The sequence below is a fragment of the Corvus cornix genome, chromosome 20 (assembly GCF_000738735.6).
Source record: "Corvus cornix cornix isolate S_Up_H32 chromosome 20, ASM73873v5, whole genome shotgun sequence".
Classification (NCBI taxonomy): Eukaryota; Metazoa; Chordata; class Aves; order Passeriformes; family Corvidae; genus Corvus; species Corvus cornix.
Genome location: NC_046349.1, coordinates 10,122,004 through 10,139,164, shown reverse-complemented (window position 1 = coordinate 10,139,164; position 17,161 = coordinate 10,122,004). Strand labels below are relative to the sequence as shown.

Below are 17,161 nucleotides of genomic sequence, written 5' to 3'. Positions count from 1 at the left end.
CTCTCATTAAAAAAACTAATTAAAATTAAAATTAATTACCATTTTTGTTAGAAGTTAGAGGCTTAAGAGAATCCTGAAAGACGCTCATATTTCAGTTTGAATTAAACAATTCAATCCAAATGAAGGATTAACAAAACTCAGTTGGCTGTTCCTGATACCAAAAAGACTTGTGTTCCTGACCAGCACACAATGGTCACCTCATGTTTGCTTGCTGTGGAGACCTTCCCAGACCACTCCTGTTTACAAGACTGTTTGGGATGGAAAATGCCATCATTATATGATGTAGCTGCATGATTCTACAGTGTTGTCTTTGCCTCTTGCTTATTTGTATTCCCATTTGCTAATGACATTTCCATTTATAAAGTGTTGTGCTTTGGGGTTTTTTTTCTTTGTTGGTGTTTTTTCAATTAATAAAATGTGTAAAATCATGCACTGGAATAAAAAGTGAAGAGCTCTGGCCATAGGACATATCAGAAAAACACAAACCAGACTTTTTTCCTAATGCTTCCCTCTTCCCATTTTCTTTGAAACATGGCTTAACAAAGACTAGAGAAAAAATTTAACAGAACGATAAGGAAGATTAATAATATATTTTGTAGCTTTTGCAGACCACTCTGATTATCTGTGTAATTCCAAAGACATACAACTTTGTTGCTAGAGTACCCCTACATCCAAAAAATAAACCAAACCAAAACGGTTTCCTGTTTTATTATCAGTTTTCACTGGTAAATCTTGATTAATAACATTTACAGGAGCTGGACTTCCCAGTGAGGGAGATAAAACTATCTGCAGATACAGCAGGCACCTTCAGATCAGTGTTCTTAGGAAGTGCACAGTCCAGCAGTGTCCCCTCTGACAGCCACACCCAACAGGAGGCCACTCCAACAGCAGCATATCCCGGTGCCACCTCTCAGGATGCTGCTCCATGTCTCAGGAACTCCATTCATACCACAGGGGACACACTGAAGGACTCCATCTCCAGTCAGCAAGCACCTAAATGAGAGGACACAGCAAGGTGTGCCCACGCTTGTCACTGGCTTACCAGTGTGCAAGGACAAAACTCTTGCCTGTGAAACACAAACCCTGCACAGGATCCTATCCAATCCCAAGTGACATCATCTCTCTTTCTGATGCAGACACTGAACAGAAGAACAGAAGGTTCAAGCTTGCAGATTTTGCTTGTTACTCACAATATAGCTCATGGTTAATCCAGATCAAGTCAGAACTAAGAACCTAGACTTCTAGTAAGTTGGTTTTTTTTCTGAGACATGACAGAAGAATTAATGGATATAATATCTTGAAAGTGCACGGAGAATATCCTCTTCTAGTCTCCTGAAGAAGTTCTCTTCTTAATATAAAAAAGTAACTGAAAAACTTCCCAAGAAAAAACAACTGGGGTCAGGGAGAACTGTTAGGCAGCAAGGAATCAATAGACACACATGCTGGTGTTCAGAAAGAATGTCCAAGCCTGAAAGAATAACCAGAGAACTGATGCTTCTGACGCAGAAAATCAAAGTCCTTACAAACACCTCTAGAAAAGAAGGTTATTGATCATACAGTCCACTGACGTCTGACAAATCTTCAAATCCTAACTAGATTTGCCAGGGAAGCTCACTAAGAGGTTATCTTCACGTCAAAGCCCTTTGGGCCTTAAGCTCTTGAGCACACACTCATTTGTGGCAAGATGCTGCAAACATTTGACATGGCAGAAAAATTTGACAGTAATCCTAAATGGGCTGTGCCATACTAGCAAGAGAAAGCTTTATGAAAGTATCCTTTTGGTATTGTCAGAAGAGATTCTCTTGCAACAAAACAGAAAGTAAACGTGTGTGTAAGGTTATGCAAGTTATCACACACACCACAAAAACCATCTAAAGCAAAGGGGATGAGTCCATGCTCTGTAAGTGATTGGATCATGTTACACAGGGACCTCAGAATGAAAAAACCCTTATAAAAGGACAAAGTTTCTAATATTTTTCCAATACAAAAATGCCAGAATACCAGAGAGAGAGGTGGAGAAAAATACAGCTGCCTATACAAACTACAGGAAGAGCTTTCAGAATAAGTGATTTGTGTGACAGGGTCCCTTACTGCAGAAAAGGAAAAGATAACCTGGTACCGACACCAACTCTGTCCAACAATCCACCATTCCTCCTCTTACAGTAACTGATCCACCAGGACAAACTCCTACTCTACAGGAATGAAAGCCCAAGAAAAGCAGAAAGAACCTATTGAAGTCTACTAGACCACTGCAGCTCCACGAAAATCTGGGTAATTAAGGAAATCTTCCCTAACACCAGAAAATTTCTAGCAGATTTAAATTATTTACACACATTAAAGACTAGCATCTGTAACAAACCAGATGTGTAGCAGCTCATGAAGGACCATCTACACATCAACTCATGAGAAACAGGGATTACAAATCAAGATGAGTAGGACAGAACATGGATTAGATGTTATTGAAGACACACTACTTTGTACCTGAGGAAAAACATGCACCACTGCAGATATACTTAAGTTTAGGTGCTTAGAATCTCTGGAGACATGTGCTGCACAAGTCCAGAAAAAATTTACTTGAACTTTCTTGCCAAAGCCTTTGACCTCATCAGCAATCCAAACTCTCAAGTTTCATCAACAAACGTTGCTGTTTCATTATTTGTATGAAGACACCTTAGCCCCACAAGGATAAAGCACAGTGCCTAAGGAGAAGTCTCCATAGTGCAGGAATCAGGAGGTATCAGCAAATGCCCCAGCTCAGAACAACCCCATGATTATGTGAGACTTCAGCTGCTCCACAAGTGGCTGCCCTGCACTGGCACGATGAGGTCAGGCTGTACAAACACAAGGTGGTAGTAGTAGATACGTTCCCTGCCAGGCAGTGACAGAGCTGTCCAGCACACTGGAGCAACCTGAGAGTCTGCACCAATTCCCTCATGCCTTGTTCCAGAGTAATGGGCACCCCAAAGCCATGAGGCTGAGGTTCTGCACAGAGCTGTGCTGAGCACATAGGACACATTGTGCCCAATGAAAGGGACCTGTTAAATGCTCAGCACCTGCTGCACTGAAGGTGAGCTACAATTTACCATGAAAAAACATGGCACGACTGTCAGGTGTTGTTTCAGAGCATCTCTAACACAAAGTACTTGGAGTCTCTCCTGACAAGCACTAAATACTACACACAGTGAAGACTGGCATGGCACAGAGTTTTAGACAAGAACTACAAAAGCAAATTCCATTTCCTTTTCAACTCATGTCACTCTGGAGTAAAGTAGAATTCTACCCAGACACAGTGCCTACAAGTTTTGGTACAGCATTAGTTTACTGCAGCACTCCAGTGTTGGCTATCACTACTCTCCCCAACCTGCACATTCAGACTCCAAACAGCCATTATGGTCTCAGGAAAATTAATTCTTCAACAGCTGATTTATCATTGTTGCCAACACAGGTGAAACATATGTTTGCAAATATCCTCAAGAATCCTCACTGCAGTGCACAGAAAGTGCATTTTGTACAGACCAAGTATGAAAGTTCACATTATGAAAAACTGCTTGGTTTTTCTTACAAGAGCCAGCAGACAAAAAACTCTGTTTCATTTTAAAAGCTTTTCCTTACTCTTACTATGCAAAAGTTCAGTTTCAAACAACCCAACTCAACTGTACTGTCTAAATGGTGAAGAAGTAATCATTTGTAAAATATTGGTTCACAAACCTTTTAAGAATATAGTTAAAGGAATAACGTTGGAATGTTGGAAAGCCAAAAAGTCACTGCATTTAACAGTGATCCCATATGGAAAAAAATCTTACCTGTTCATTTGAAAAGGTGTGTAAGAATTGTTCTGGGAAATACATCATTTTATATAGCAACGATTGACAAATGCTTCAACAACAATGTGATTTGAAACTATTTTGACTTCTCTGGAAAGCTATATTCCTTGAAAGTGTGTTAACATTCCTTTCTAGTCAAGCATACAAAGCCAAAACACCGGAGTGCTCTGTCAAATTGGAACCCAATCATCACACAAATCTGTCTGATGTCAAAACAGCTAAGAAAAACACTATCAAGAGCTAAACCAATTGCTTTAATTATTGATCTCCAAGCAATTCAGATTTAGCTCTGCCATTAATTTCAATATACTTAGATCAAACAACAAAGTGGTTATACCAAAATCAGATTTGGGTTTGAGAAAGGAAGACACAAAATAAAGTGTCACTAATTCTTTACATCAGTTATTTTGAATAGGAAGTTTTAAAACTCAACCTGTCTTCATTTGTGACAGTTTGTCTGTACCAAGGTGTGTCAACATTAGTGCTGTTCAAGCACTTGAAGAAATGGGAATGGCCGAGTTACTTTGCATTTATTACCACAGGCTGTACAGAAATACTTAATGAGGAGTAATGCTCTAAATCAATGTTTTCTTCCTTCAGAACACAACAGCCTAAAACAACTAAGCACATGAGAAGCCATAAAGAACACTTTTCTTTACTTCCTCCCCACTGTGAATACCCTACTCTAGGTGTACACTCTTTGTAATTTTAGCAGTGAGAAAACCCTTCGCTGATGCCACCTTTTCACCCGGGGCTGTGGAGACCCGAAATGGACAATTCCACCGACTGACAGCTCCCCCAGGCAGCCTCAGCAGAAACATTCCCTCCACATCCTCCGCTGTGAGTTCATGCCTCTCTCACTGCCCATACAGAATTACTCTGCTTTGAGAATATGCCAAACACTACGCCTGCAAGTTCAATACAAACCATCAACGGGGACATGATATTACATGCCATTTGGCTGATAGCAACATTTACTAAATAGCTCTGCTTTTGCAGTTAGTCTGAACACAGAATCAGAATTATTTTCACACCTGTAAGCTTGAATTTAGAAAGCTTTTCAACAAAATCAGGTTTCGTTTTGATTTTTACTAACCATCAAATGCACAGTCCTGAGTAATGACTAAGCTTAATGACTGGGTATGACTAACACTTATAAATAATTAGTGCCTTTTCTCCCCCCTCCCCCATGGAGGACAAGGAAAGAAAGAAAATCAAATAATACACAGGTAAAAAGGAAGAAAGAAAGGAACTAACAGGTTGAAGCTCAGTGCATGAACACTTCTATCTTCTTCCAATCCACCCTTAATACTACTGCAAACATGACTGCACATATGTCTGTTAAAAACTAATAACACCTCATGCTTGTCTTTTAACTTCTACAGAGTTTAGTCACTGTCAGCCTCCCTACTCCAGATCTCTTCTCCCACACTGATCCCTCCACAAACACTCTTCCAGTCTCCTCCATCGACTCTTTTGCCACAGGTGCTGCAACTCCTCAGTGCTACTCCTTGGAGCTGGCACTTCTGACTCATGTGAGCACAACTGGTCCCACTCGCCACACCACCACTTAGGCTGAAAGCACCTGATGTTATTACGTTCGGAGAGAGGCTCTAAATCTAACCCTCCCTTACAGAAATATTTGATTAATAAACTGAAGGAAGGTGTGCAGACAACTTAATACAGCCTTGCTGCCCCCCAAACCATCTCAGAAAGACTCGAGCATGGCACCACACCTCATTGCTTGGGTTTTGTTTATACTCTGCTATCTAGAGCACACATTTTTCAACTGCACTGGCTGTCAGCACAGTCTATCCAGCACGTGCTTTATTCTGCACAAAAGCACTGTGATAGCTTTTAACAGTTCAGCTACTCTGGAAGCATGTATTAATCAAGTTACAATCATAAGTTAGACCATTTTTACAAGAGAGGGTTCCTCAATTCAATACAAATCTTAGGACAGTCATGTCAGTCATGTAAAATAATATTACACACTGATGTGAGTTTTATGCTATTCCCTGTCTTGGTACTGGTTATGTGTTACGAAAAAATACATTTTAGTAATGCATTTTAAGGGAAAAAGCATCAAAATCAAGAAATGCAGCACTCATAAGTTACAATTCAAATTTATAAACAGAGATCTACCATGGCAAAAAGTTACTTACTTTCATCAATATACTTTTCCAAATCCCACAAAAAGAGTTTGGTATCTGAGTTGGACCTTGCACTAAATTCTGTACAAATACACAATAAAAGCACCATCCCTATTTAACCTATTTTATTTCACGCATTTTGCTGAGAATCAACCTTTGATGTTCAAAGTGCAACTTTCTGATTACTGGTAATCTAAGTAGAGAAACTCATCTTTTTAAAAAGTTATTTTGAGTCTGACAACAGCTACAGATCCAAAGATCAGCTACATTTGTACAACGCCTTAAAGACAGCTCTACTGAGGTGCTCAGCAGGTGTACCAATTCCTTATAATTACCAGCTCTTTCTTGATTACTGATAATCTATACCATTATACAGCAACAATAATCAACGTTTTGTTCTCACGAAAAAATATCCCATACTTTAAAAAAAACCTTAAAGGCATAAATAAGACCTCAAGGACAACTATTGTATTTTACATTAAATATTATGCTAAAGACAGCTGAAGAAAATTACTCCAAGACAGGAGGCTTTGTGGTAAAATACTGGCTCTCAGTTCCTTGAGACACCTGCACCTCCAGAAGACAACCAGCATTTCTGGGAGGAAATTCCCACAGATTAGAACTGGGATAAAAATTTCCAGGGTAAGCTGAGGTAAAACTGTCCTAGAAGGTTTAAAACAACCAAAAAGCTCTATTCACATGTCCATGGCTTGAATGAAAAAAAAAAAGAAGGCCTCATCTAATCTGAAATATGGATGATCAGATAATCTTTATACCTGTTTAATTACAGCCTGGTCTGTGTACAGGTTGTATCAGCAATTTTGCTTCTCTTACGAGGAAGCAGATGCAAGAAGGCTGATACAACTATATGCACACAGGAACAGACCTGTAGCTGTGTAAAGAAAAAGCCCTTTGTCACCTATGAGCAACTCTCCCTAGAGTTTGGCCTTCCTTCACACAGAGCTCTAGGGTTCAAAATACACCTGAAATAACTGTCTATTAACCATGACTAAAATCTCCTCTCTATCATTGGCTTCAGTTGCGAGAAACAGTATTTTCAAAATTCTTTTCTTCATGCCACTACCTCTTCAAATCTTTTTTTCACAAGAGATTATGTGCCTAACATAAAGCTAAACTTGCTAACAGTCTTCCAACTAGCAAAAGCCCTGTTTTTTTACATGAAGCAATGACAACAAATTCAAGAAGATTTAGGCAGACAAATAGAGTTATAAACATTCATAAAGTTTCAACACAAACAATAATCTTGGCAAGAGTAGCTATTTTCAGGTAAAAATGCTGATTTTTAATATTTCTGACAAAAAAATGCATATACTAACAAAAGATGTTTAATGTGTTAAGTGACTTCTATGTCCAGTTCCTTCTGAGCAGACTCTGTATTTGATCACAGAGTTTTTACATAAAGCAACCTTTCCACACACCAGTATGTTCTCTTTCCTTGAACCCAGATAGTTTTAATAGCCGTATTTCAACTGTGTTCCAGAACTACTTCATAATTCTTTTTAGAATTATATTTACATATCATTTTCCAAAACAGGGAAGACAAACAACAGTAAGAGTTCTTGTACACCAAAACACTTCATTTGAAGAGTTTGTGATATAATTTGTGTCTTATCAGTACACGAAACTGATGCATTTTCACCTCAGTTTGCTAACTTGGCTGCAGCATCCTGTGTTAGTTAAGGGATTCAAGTTCTGGACAACATTCAAATTTGTGGTCCTCAAACCAAGAAGGTTTCACATGCAACCTGCTAGATTTTCAGGGATGGAAAACATGTAACTTCTTGTAGAGTGCAAAACGGCTCAAAAGAAATAAATCACTTCTGGTTATTGACCAAATCTTTATCACAAGCTTAGGGATACCCAAAACCCCCATTTGAAAGATCACCATTTGAAGATCACACAGACATATCCATACACGCACTTCCAAAGGCTGTTGGGAACAGAATTTTTCATAACAGAACTGAACAATATGTAATCAGAGTTAATAGCTTTCATAGCTTAACAGAATCACAATTATATTCCCATTAGATCCCATCACTTAACGACATAGTCTTATCAGATGTGCACAACATCAAGATACTCTTTAACAGAACAAAAAAACCCTATTGCACAGCTCTCTGAGCCTCAGGTTCTTTGGGGTACAAAGCCAAGCATGCAGGAGTCCTCAGTTATGGAAGTTGCAATGCGAACAAACACAACTTTCAGTCTGGTGACATATGGCAGATCTGATGTAGCAGATTCCAAATAAAGCAGAATGTTCCTTTTGCTGATGCATGATTTGAACATAAAATCCACCCCTCACCCAGAAGAGTTCTGGAGAAGAGATCCACAGTTATCTTCCACAAAGACAGATACTGCTTTACATGCCAAGTATAGGACTCCCAAGCTCTAATCCTGGCAAAATATTGATTCCTGCATGGCCTTGGGCATGTCAGAACTTCTCTAACTTGCTCTTTTCCCCAGCTCTAAAGCAGAGTTCATACTACTTTATTTACCAACCACACAGGCATGTTTCAAGGATTAAGTCTGTAAAATGCTTTGAAAGTAAAACATACTGTAAGTACTCTAAGAAGCCCCCATTGTCACGGTGCATTGCAGACATTATTTTTAACAAAATCGAGCCATGCCAACACAGTTAACAGGCATAATATTGGCAGCACATGGAACATACAGGGAAACTATAATGAGGATATGTTTGAACTCGCTTACTAGTCAGTGAGAAATAGAAACAACCACATTCCACTACTTCATAGTATTTCTTCTGTTCCTTTCTGTATTCCTTATATAATGGAATTCTGATGACTTCCTCATCTATCTACATCCTAGTTACTTTGGGAACTTCTGGGGTACATGTTTCAAGTAAGGCAACCCAAAGAATGAGGCATTCAGTACAAAAAAGTAACACAAATTGTTTGATTTGATTCTTCTCAGTTGCCACCCTTCTCCATTTTTATACACTGTCCTTTGCCCGACCACCTACCACCCCAACTCCCAACTGAAGGAAATAAAACTACTGCAGAAGTTATTTTTCAGTTACTCCAGCTTCAAAAAGTATGACTGCTCAAGTCAAAAGGACCGAAAACCATGCTTTAAACCATATGTTCACGTAGTTTTCCCATTCTAAAGCCACCATAACCATGGCCTAAGTTCAAATCCTTCTTGGATAGTGAACACAAGCTAAAGAACAATCGGATTCTACAAAAAAGCTCCCATTTAACACCAAATGAAGTTTTGAGCCTCTGAGGCCACGAAGAAAACCTTGAGCATGCATATTCATGTAGAACATCTTCCAGGATGTGCAGATGCACAGCACTGATGCTCTTTCAGGTATTCTTTGCTTCTGGAAAGCACCAGCAGTAAATTTTAACCACTGGTAGACTTCAGAACGCTGGAATGTTCCACTGTTACAGGGGCCCCAGCAGTTTCTCAGTCTATAAAAGGCCCATCCTGTCCTCACCACAGAAGAGGCACATGAGATGCCCTCCAGAAAGCAAGCTATGAAGAAATTCATAGTCTCATCCCCTATCATCAGCTACTGGCAGATCCAACTGAGTTTTGTGAAAGTAATCAAAAAGGTTTTATTTTTAGATACAAGGCAAAACAATTCTGTTCTACAACAGCTGCAGAACTGCTCTACTGCTAGTGGGAAAACTGGTCATGACTGTAGAAGTTAAAAAAGAACCCATGAAGACAAGCCATCCTATCTGCTATCTTCAACAGGACTACATGTCACCAAAGTGTATTTAATCAGGAAAATACCAGTCTTTATGGCCAAGCCACCAAATTTTCATAAGTACTAACAGTCACTCAGAAGGTAAAAGAAAAGAGAGGGACAGAGGGAAGTGAAAGTTTCTAGATTTCAATTTCACCTAAGCTAGTAGAGAAAACTGTCCAGACCTACCTGCTCTATACTATTCTTACCGGATACCTTCAGCACTCATCAATCTGCTTCTTTGTCTAAGCACTCGGCTTAAAAACTTATTATGAGATGTTTGTGCATAAAGATAAAGCAGAAGAGAGTAGCAACACGAACTTGCAAAAAGAGAAACCACATCTTTGAACCCCAAGTTGACAGTACTGCTAAGTATGCATAAACTCACAGATGCTGCGTTTGTACTACAGCACTGCTGGACAAGAGGGGATTTTCAAAAATTGTTTCAAAGTACCCAAGTTTTGCCATTTAACAAGATAGTTCTACCCTGTGTCAGCAATGACTTCTAAACACTTTACAGTCTTAGAATGCAAAAGATAAATTTTAGGGCATAACTCCAGTTATACTTTACTGAGCACCTCTAACAGTGGAAGACTGACTCACTGCTTTAATAAACCAACCGATTTTCTAGCTCTTACCATATAATTGTACGTAATACATTTCTCGTTACTGAAGTGCTCAGAAACAACAAACTTCATTCAATTTATTTCCAGTCAGTTTCACTAGTGTCACATCCTTAAGGAGGTATTGTATAAACTTGTATTCCCACCCCCTTACAGAATCATCTCACAATATTTCCATGTCTTTTCTAGGAAGGTATAAATAGGGTTATTTTGGGACCTTCATTACTCAAATCTGTCCAACTGGAGCACAAAGATCCAAACACAGGCTCCTGAAGAAAAGACTAAGCACAACAGTCTTCTCCTCAAAGATGTCAGAAGTGAAAGACCATCATTAATACACAGGTATTCTCAATAGTCCAGTTCCTTGGAGAAGAAACATACCAAAATCCAGTAAGGTCACAACAATTATGGCCCACTGGCTCTTCAAACATTCCAATTTGGTCAGTCAAGGTTTGTTGCACAATTGCCTTAATAAGATACAAAGTATTATTCTAAAAGTAATCTGTTTTAAAGACCATTGATGGAGTTTATTTTCCATGCGCTCTTTTGAAGAAAAGATTTGAAACCTTGAAAGGTTCCTAATTTTCAAGTCACAGCTTAGTAACTCCTGCTGACATTTTATATTCTGCTTTCCATGCATGTGACATTGTAACTGTATTTTGGAGAGCTAGAAACAGTAATTCTGGATAAGAAAATAACTGTAAAACCTGTGCTGTCATGGTCAAACCTTCCATCAGAATTTTCTAAGTGTTTATAATTCTTGTTGTAAAAAGCTGTGTGCGCAGTGTATGATTTCAAACTATTTCAAGCGCTGTCTTAGAAACTCTTACTAGCACACACTACTGACTTTTAAAAACAAACTCGTGAATGCAAATTCGATGCATGCAGTAGGTGCACAGCACACAGGCACTGCAGCTTCACACTACCAAACTGCCTCCAAAACTCTGGCCTCTGATGCTGTCATTTAAAATACAATTTCAAAAGCACAGCCACATACACTCCTTTCACTATGAATGTGCCTGCACTCTGCTGAAGATCACAGCAGTTGCACGTGGCCAAACTTGCAGAGGTGCTTGGACCTTGCGCCTGAGAGATGTTTGTAAGAGCCCAGCATCCATCAGTTCTTAAGTGTTTTGAAAGAAATGGTTTATGCAAAGCATTTTCAAAGCTGGGTACTTTTACAAAGTATAAAAAAACCAAACTAAAGCAATGTAAAAGAAAAATAATCAGTTCTACTAAAAAAAAAACCCTTTTCAATATTAAGTCTGTCTTATCATGCAAGAACTCAGTTTCCAAATTCTATATATCCAGTCACATATACTTGCTTAAGTCATGCTTATTCTTTTGAAGTTATAAATATTTCTTTAAGTGTAGGACAGACAAAAAAGTGCTTAATAAAAATCCAAGTGCTTAGAACCTGTATTGTTTTACTTTGATCTATCAAGAACTCCAAAGGAACAATTTATGGTCCAATTTTGCTTAAGGACTGGCAATGCTGCTTCTAAGAGTAACACATTTCAGTATGCTGTGGCAGTCTGAAAACATCAGCTACCTGAAAAAAGGTCCCACTGGACTCCACAGTAGTATTTTCCCCCATAATCAGGTTTATAATGCAGTATTAACAAAAAATGTAGGTATAAATGGCAATAGACTAAACTGGATCAATCCTTTGATACATTATGGCAATAAATAAAAGAAGGCTTTTCCAACCTATCAATTTACAGGCTTCAATATCAAGCACTGGGATTTCAAGATCTGAGTTTTACTGCTATTTTTTAAATTAGCAACATGTCATTCAAATTACTCATATATGGAACAATCTTCAACAGCAAAAAAAAAAAAAGAAAGAAAGAGGAATATTTATACCAGTTAGTACTTGGATACACAGAATGTTTGATAGACTTCATCAAACTACATGGCATCACAGACCACAGATAGCACATTACACAAAAACACAGTGTTTAGTAACACAATACGTAATTCCTGATCTACTTTATGTGACAGGTGCATTGCTCTGAGGTTGGGCAGGAGTTCCAAGAGATGGGTTATTACTAAGACCGCTTGTATTTTACTAAGACCACCCACTAAAACCACCACCGATTTCAGCGTTACTAGCAAAATTTAATTAGCTGTTCTTTGCATACTGCCCTGAAAACAGTAACCAGTAAGAATCCAGCTATTGTATGTACTATTAGGAGGACAGGAAGTAATGTGTAGGTTCACACAAGTATTTGCAGCTGAAAGTCAAAGTGGATACAAGCAACAAGCCTGATTCAAAATAATAGCAAATATATAACATTAAATCCCCAAATCTAGGATATTTAAGGAGGGCAGAACAATTTTGAGCAAAGAAACACTTCTCATCCTGCCTTTCACTCACCTACTGAGTTCAGGACTAGATTCCTTGTCCAGAGATGCTCAGCACTAAGCATGAGACAAGCTACTACAAAAGCTGCAGCCCTAGACACAACAGGGTGAGGTAAGGACATAGGAAGTCTGCCTTTTGTATCAGAATGCCAGTGACTAAAAAGATGATCATAAGCTTCAAATCTGTGAGTTTTTAAGTCACACTTTGAAGGTATTTAAAGCAAAAGTAGGTAGTTTTCTTGTGTTGTATCTGCTGCTTCTCTGTTCACAAGAGCTCTGTGGTACTGGGGGCACGCAGGGACAGGAGGGAACCGAGCAGCACATAAAGGTTACAAACTCCTGACAAAACCGCCTGAAAAGTCAAAATGTCTTTTGTGCTAATGAAATAACAACATTTTATTGGATAATATTCCATTGTCACACTTTGGCAGTTTGCAGCTTCATCTACACTCACATTGGAACAAAGATACCAGGCAGAATTATTTTCAATTACTGCTGAAAAGACTTTCTGGTCACCCAAAATCAGACACTAAGTAGTGGGATGCTACTATGCTACTACTACTCAACATCAGACCATTCTCATTGTTACATGTAATGCCTTTTCCACAATTCAGAATTAAATGGCACAGAATCTTACTTGGATTCCTTCTTCCCTGCAAGAAATACACTTCCAAAATAAAACCCCTCAATCCTCTGACTTACCTGGTGGTAACTGAAAATTCTGAATGTTAGTTGGATTCTGAGGTGGCTGAGGCAAACGAGGTGCTAAAACTGTAGGAGTCAAAGTTGCTCTGATTCCACTCGTGGTTGGTGTTGGAGTCCTTGGCAGACTTTGTGCCACTGTATTGGCAGTGCCTTTAGCCATTCCTGTGGGGGTGCCAGGAGCTGCAGGAGGTATCCCACCAGGATTGGGAGCAACATTAGAGAGCCCAGCTTGCATAGTTTGCCCAATAATCATGTTACCCCCTGTAGTACTGGGCTGGCCACCAGTAGCCAGTGTCTGCTGTTGGGATACTGCCTGGACTATAGTTTTAGGAGACTCAGATTTGATGACCTGTGTGGCAGGAGCTGCTGGCACAGAGGAACCAGACTGGCTGTTCACAAGTGACGTCTGGAGAGAAACTCCAGATCCCACAGTGGCTGTGGCAACAGCAGGAAAACTCCCCACACTGATGGTTGAATTGATCACAGTATTGCTCCCATTCTGAGTGGCTGCACCAGCTGCAGCCACCGTGGGTCCTGCTGTGTGGATTGGGGGCCTCACGAGCGTTACCGTGGGCGCCCCGGCGCCAACACTTGGTGGTGGCTGCGAGGAGATCACTGTGGGCGAGGAGGAGGATGCAGAGGACACAGCAGTATTAAGGAAAGAAGTCTGGATGACAGTGTTAGAAGCTGAGGGCAAAACAGCATTAACAGCGTTTCCTTTCCCCACAGATCCAGGTCCATTGTTAACGAGAGGGGCAACAGCAGGTGCAGGAGCAGGGTTGGCAGTCACAGGAGTCCCAGAGAAAGCAGCACTTCCTGTGTGGTGAGAGTTCATCACCACGTTACTCCCATTCAAAGTCTGCACTGTCGTGGTCCCAATCTTGCCATTCCTGGTGGACAAGGCAGTTGCCATGGTGCTGATAACCACCGATTTGCCCTGACTGAGGGTCCCTGGAGCAGCAGTGACTTCAGATGCTCCTGCTGCTGCAGTGGTGGTGCTGGTGCTTGTTGTGGTGGCTCCATCCAGAGCTGAAGTCTGGGACCTGGTGTTATGATTAATAACACCCCCCTGCACTCCTCCTGCCCCTGCAAAACAACAGCAAGGTTAAAAAGAGCAAATGAGCAAGAAGAGAAGTCCAGAAAAGACAGAATGTTCTCCCTCATCACCAGGTCTTCTCCATCTCCCAAGCTGCCTGCCTGGAGCCAAGAAAACAGGACAGAATACAAACTGAACATGGCTTTGAAGATGTTATCTTAAAGCCTCCAATTTCCCACCAAAGAGTGGCAGATTCAGTATTAATTGTAACACCCCTGCTTTTGACATTACAGTAAGACAGAACAGGGAAAACAGATTTAATATGAACCAAGGGAAGGGAGGAAGATCATCTAAGACCTCTTCCCTATTCTAGAGCCTGACGTCCCATTCAGCAACAGGACTGCAATGGCAGGGGGGGAAAATGGCCATGGAAGACACATTATTAAGACATGTTCCCTATACCCAGCACACATTACTCTCTAATCCTGTCGTCTCCTACACAGTAAGTCAGTCAGATCAGGAGGCTCAACAACAGCAAAATATGAAAAGTGAAAGGAAAGGAAAGAAAAACATTGGCCTGGCAAGATAAGAAGTACTGCAAAGCCTGGAGTCTGTTTTGAGAAGACCCCTCTTCTTTATTACAGAATTTGTTCCGATGGATCTGAAGTTCCCACTGCCAGAGAGAGTTAAAAATAAATAAATAAAAAGCAAAGCTGGTTTTCAGAAGGGACAAGATGATGTAGCTTCTTGTCCTGAATAATCCTCATGCCCCTTGATAAGGCCTGATGTTAGCACAAGTACAATCACACACAGTCCAGGTTCTGGCCCTAAGGAGACAGAAATGGGAAAAGAATAGTGACAGGCAGACACTGAGATGCACATTATAAGGGTCAAGGAGATCCTCCTAGAAGAGTTTCATCAATCATAACAGAGGGTCTGTAGTATCTTCTTACAATTCAGCAAGACGAAATAAAAAATAAAAAAGGGGGGAGGGGAGGAATTGCAGAGAGATTCTGGGGAGACATTTCTTTCAATCCCCCTGAAAAACAGCTTCCCTCCGTTCCCACGTAGTGAGCCCTCAGTCCCAGCCTTCACAATGCCCCCCTGCAACCCTCACAACACGAAGGGGGCAATATTCCCAGGCAGCTCCGGGGGTGGGCGGGTGGGAGAAGGCGCTGTGCAAGGTGGGGTACTGTGGCCTGAATTCCCCCCCTTCCCGGGACCCGGCGTTGTGACAACCCCCCCTTGAGGGCAGAGGAGGAATGGGAGGTGTTGGATGCCCCCTCCAAGCCCCTGGAACAAGGGAGGGGGTGCGGGGGGATATCAAGGCAGGCAGATATGGGGGGGAAGCATTTTGAGGGACTTCCTCCCCTTGAAATCCCCCCTCGCTTCCTCCTCTACAGGAAATAGGTGTCATGATTAATAACACCCCCTTCCACTTCAGCAACAGCGAAGGGGGAGGGGAAGGAGCATTTACACAGACAGCTAAGGCGGCATTATCAAGAGGGAATCCCCCCAATAACCTCCACCCCTGGAAAGGGAAGGGGAGCAGTCACAGGCGGCATGGGAGGCACAGCCATGACCAAGGGGGTGGGCTCTGCCTCCTTCAGTCCCCGAGATTAACAGAGCCCTTTTACACTCCAGCAACAAGGGCAGGAAAAGCAGAGGGGACCGGCAGAGTCACGGACGGGCACTGCCGGCTCCTTCTGCGGGGCGGCTGCCCCCACACATGATCCAACACCCTCGAGTAAGCACAGGCGAGGAGGGAAAATAAAGGGGAGGGAGCAGAGGCGCGGATACACACCGAGGGGGCATGATGAGGGGAGGCTCTCCCCCGTATGATCGATACCACCCTTTGCACTCCCGCTCCTGCCACAACGAGAAGGAGGAGAGAGGGAAAAGGGGGGAAAGCAGTGAGGGAAGGAGGCAGCGGGAGCTGGGGAGTGGGGGGAGGGGAGGGCCCCTCTCCCTCAGAGCCCCCCACCCCTGCCCACGTTACCTGCTTTTGTGATCTCTGGGGCACTCAGTCCCATCTTGCTGCCGCTGCTGCTCTCTGTTTGGGCATTAGCATTGCCTCCTACTACTACTCCTCCAGGGCTGGGGCTAGGGCTGCTGCTGCTACTGCTGCTGCTCACAACATGGTTCCCCAGCAGCCCCCCAGCGGCCCTCAGGGGCTCCTGCGCCTTGTGGTGCTGGTGGTGGTGGCCGGAGGCCGCCAGCTGGGACTCCAGGGAGCCCACCAGGTCGCTCACCACCTTCTCATCCACCTCCGTGTTCAGGAAAACCTCATCCAGCAGATCCGAGCCCGCCGCCATCTTTTTTTCGGAGGGTTCCTGTGAGCGGCTCCCTCCTCCCCCCCCTCCCCTCTCACAGCTCCCTCCTCCCCCCGCCCCGCTCACACTCGGCCCCCCCGCCCAACCGCGCACGCGCGAGCGCCCGGCCCGCACATCACCGGCCGGGCAGGGATTCCGCCCGCCGCTGATTGGCCGGCGCCCGCGCTATAAAAGGCCGTGCAAATGGCTGTAAACGTTTAGTTGGGAGTCGGGCGGCGGCGGCGGCTCCGCGGCGGCTGCGGGCGGACGGGCGGGCGGGGGCTGCGGCCCTCCGGTGTGGCCGCGCCGCGGGTGCGGGGGGCTCGGGGGCCGCGCGGGGCGGCGGGTGCGGCCGCGGCCGCCGGCGGCTCTTTGTCTGCCTCGGCCCAAAATGGCTGCATGTTTTCC

General features: G+C 42.5%; 1 protein-coding gene across 1 annotated transcript in view; it reads right to left on the bottom strand.

Annotated features, from left to right (window-relative positions):
* TAF4 (TATA-box binding protein associated factor 4) overlaps positions 1–16,792 on the bottom strand; it is a 36,370-nt gene extending 19,578 nt beyond the window's left edge. The window contains exons 1-2 of the mRNA XM_010396831.3: positions 16,441–16,792; positions 13,403–14,491 (exon numbers count right to left, since the gene is read on the bottom strand). Coding sequence (XP_010395133.2) covers positions 13,403–14,491; positions 16,441–16,756 — 1,405 coding nt within the window. The 5' untranslated portion in view covers positions 16,757–16,792. The remainder of the gene's footprint in view (positions 1–13,402; positions 14,492–16,440) is intronic.
* Positions 16,793–17,161: the final 369 nt, after the last annotated feature.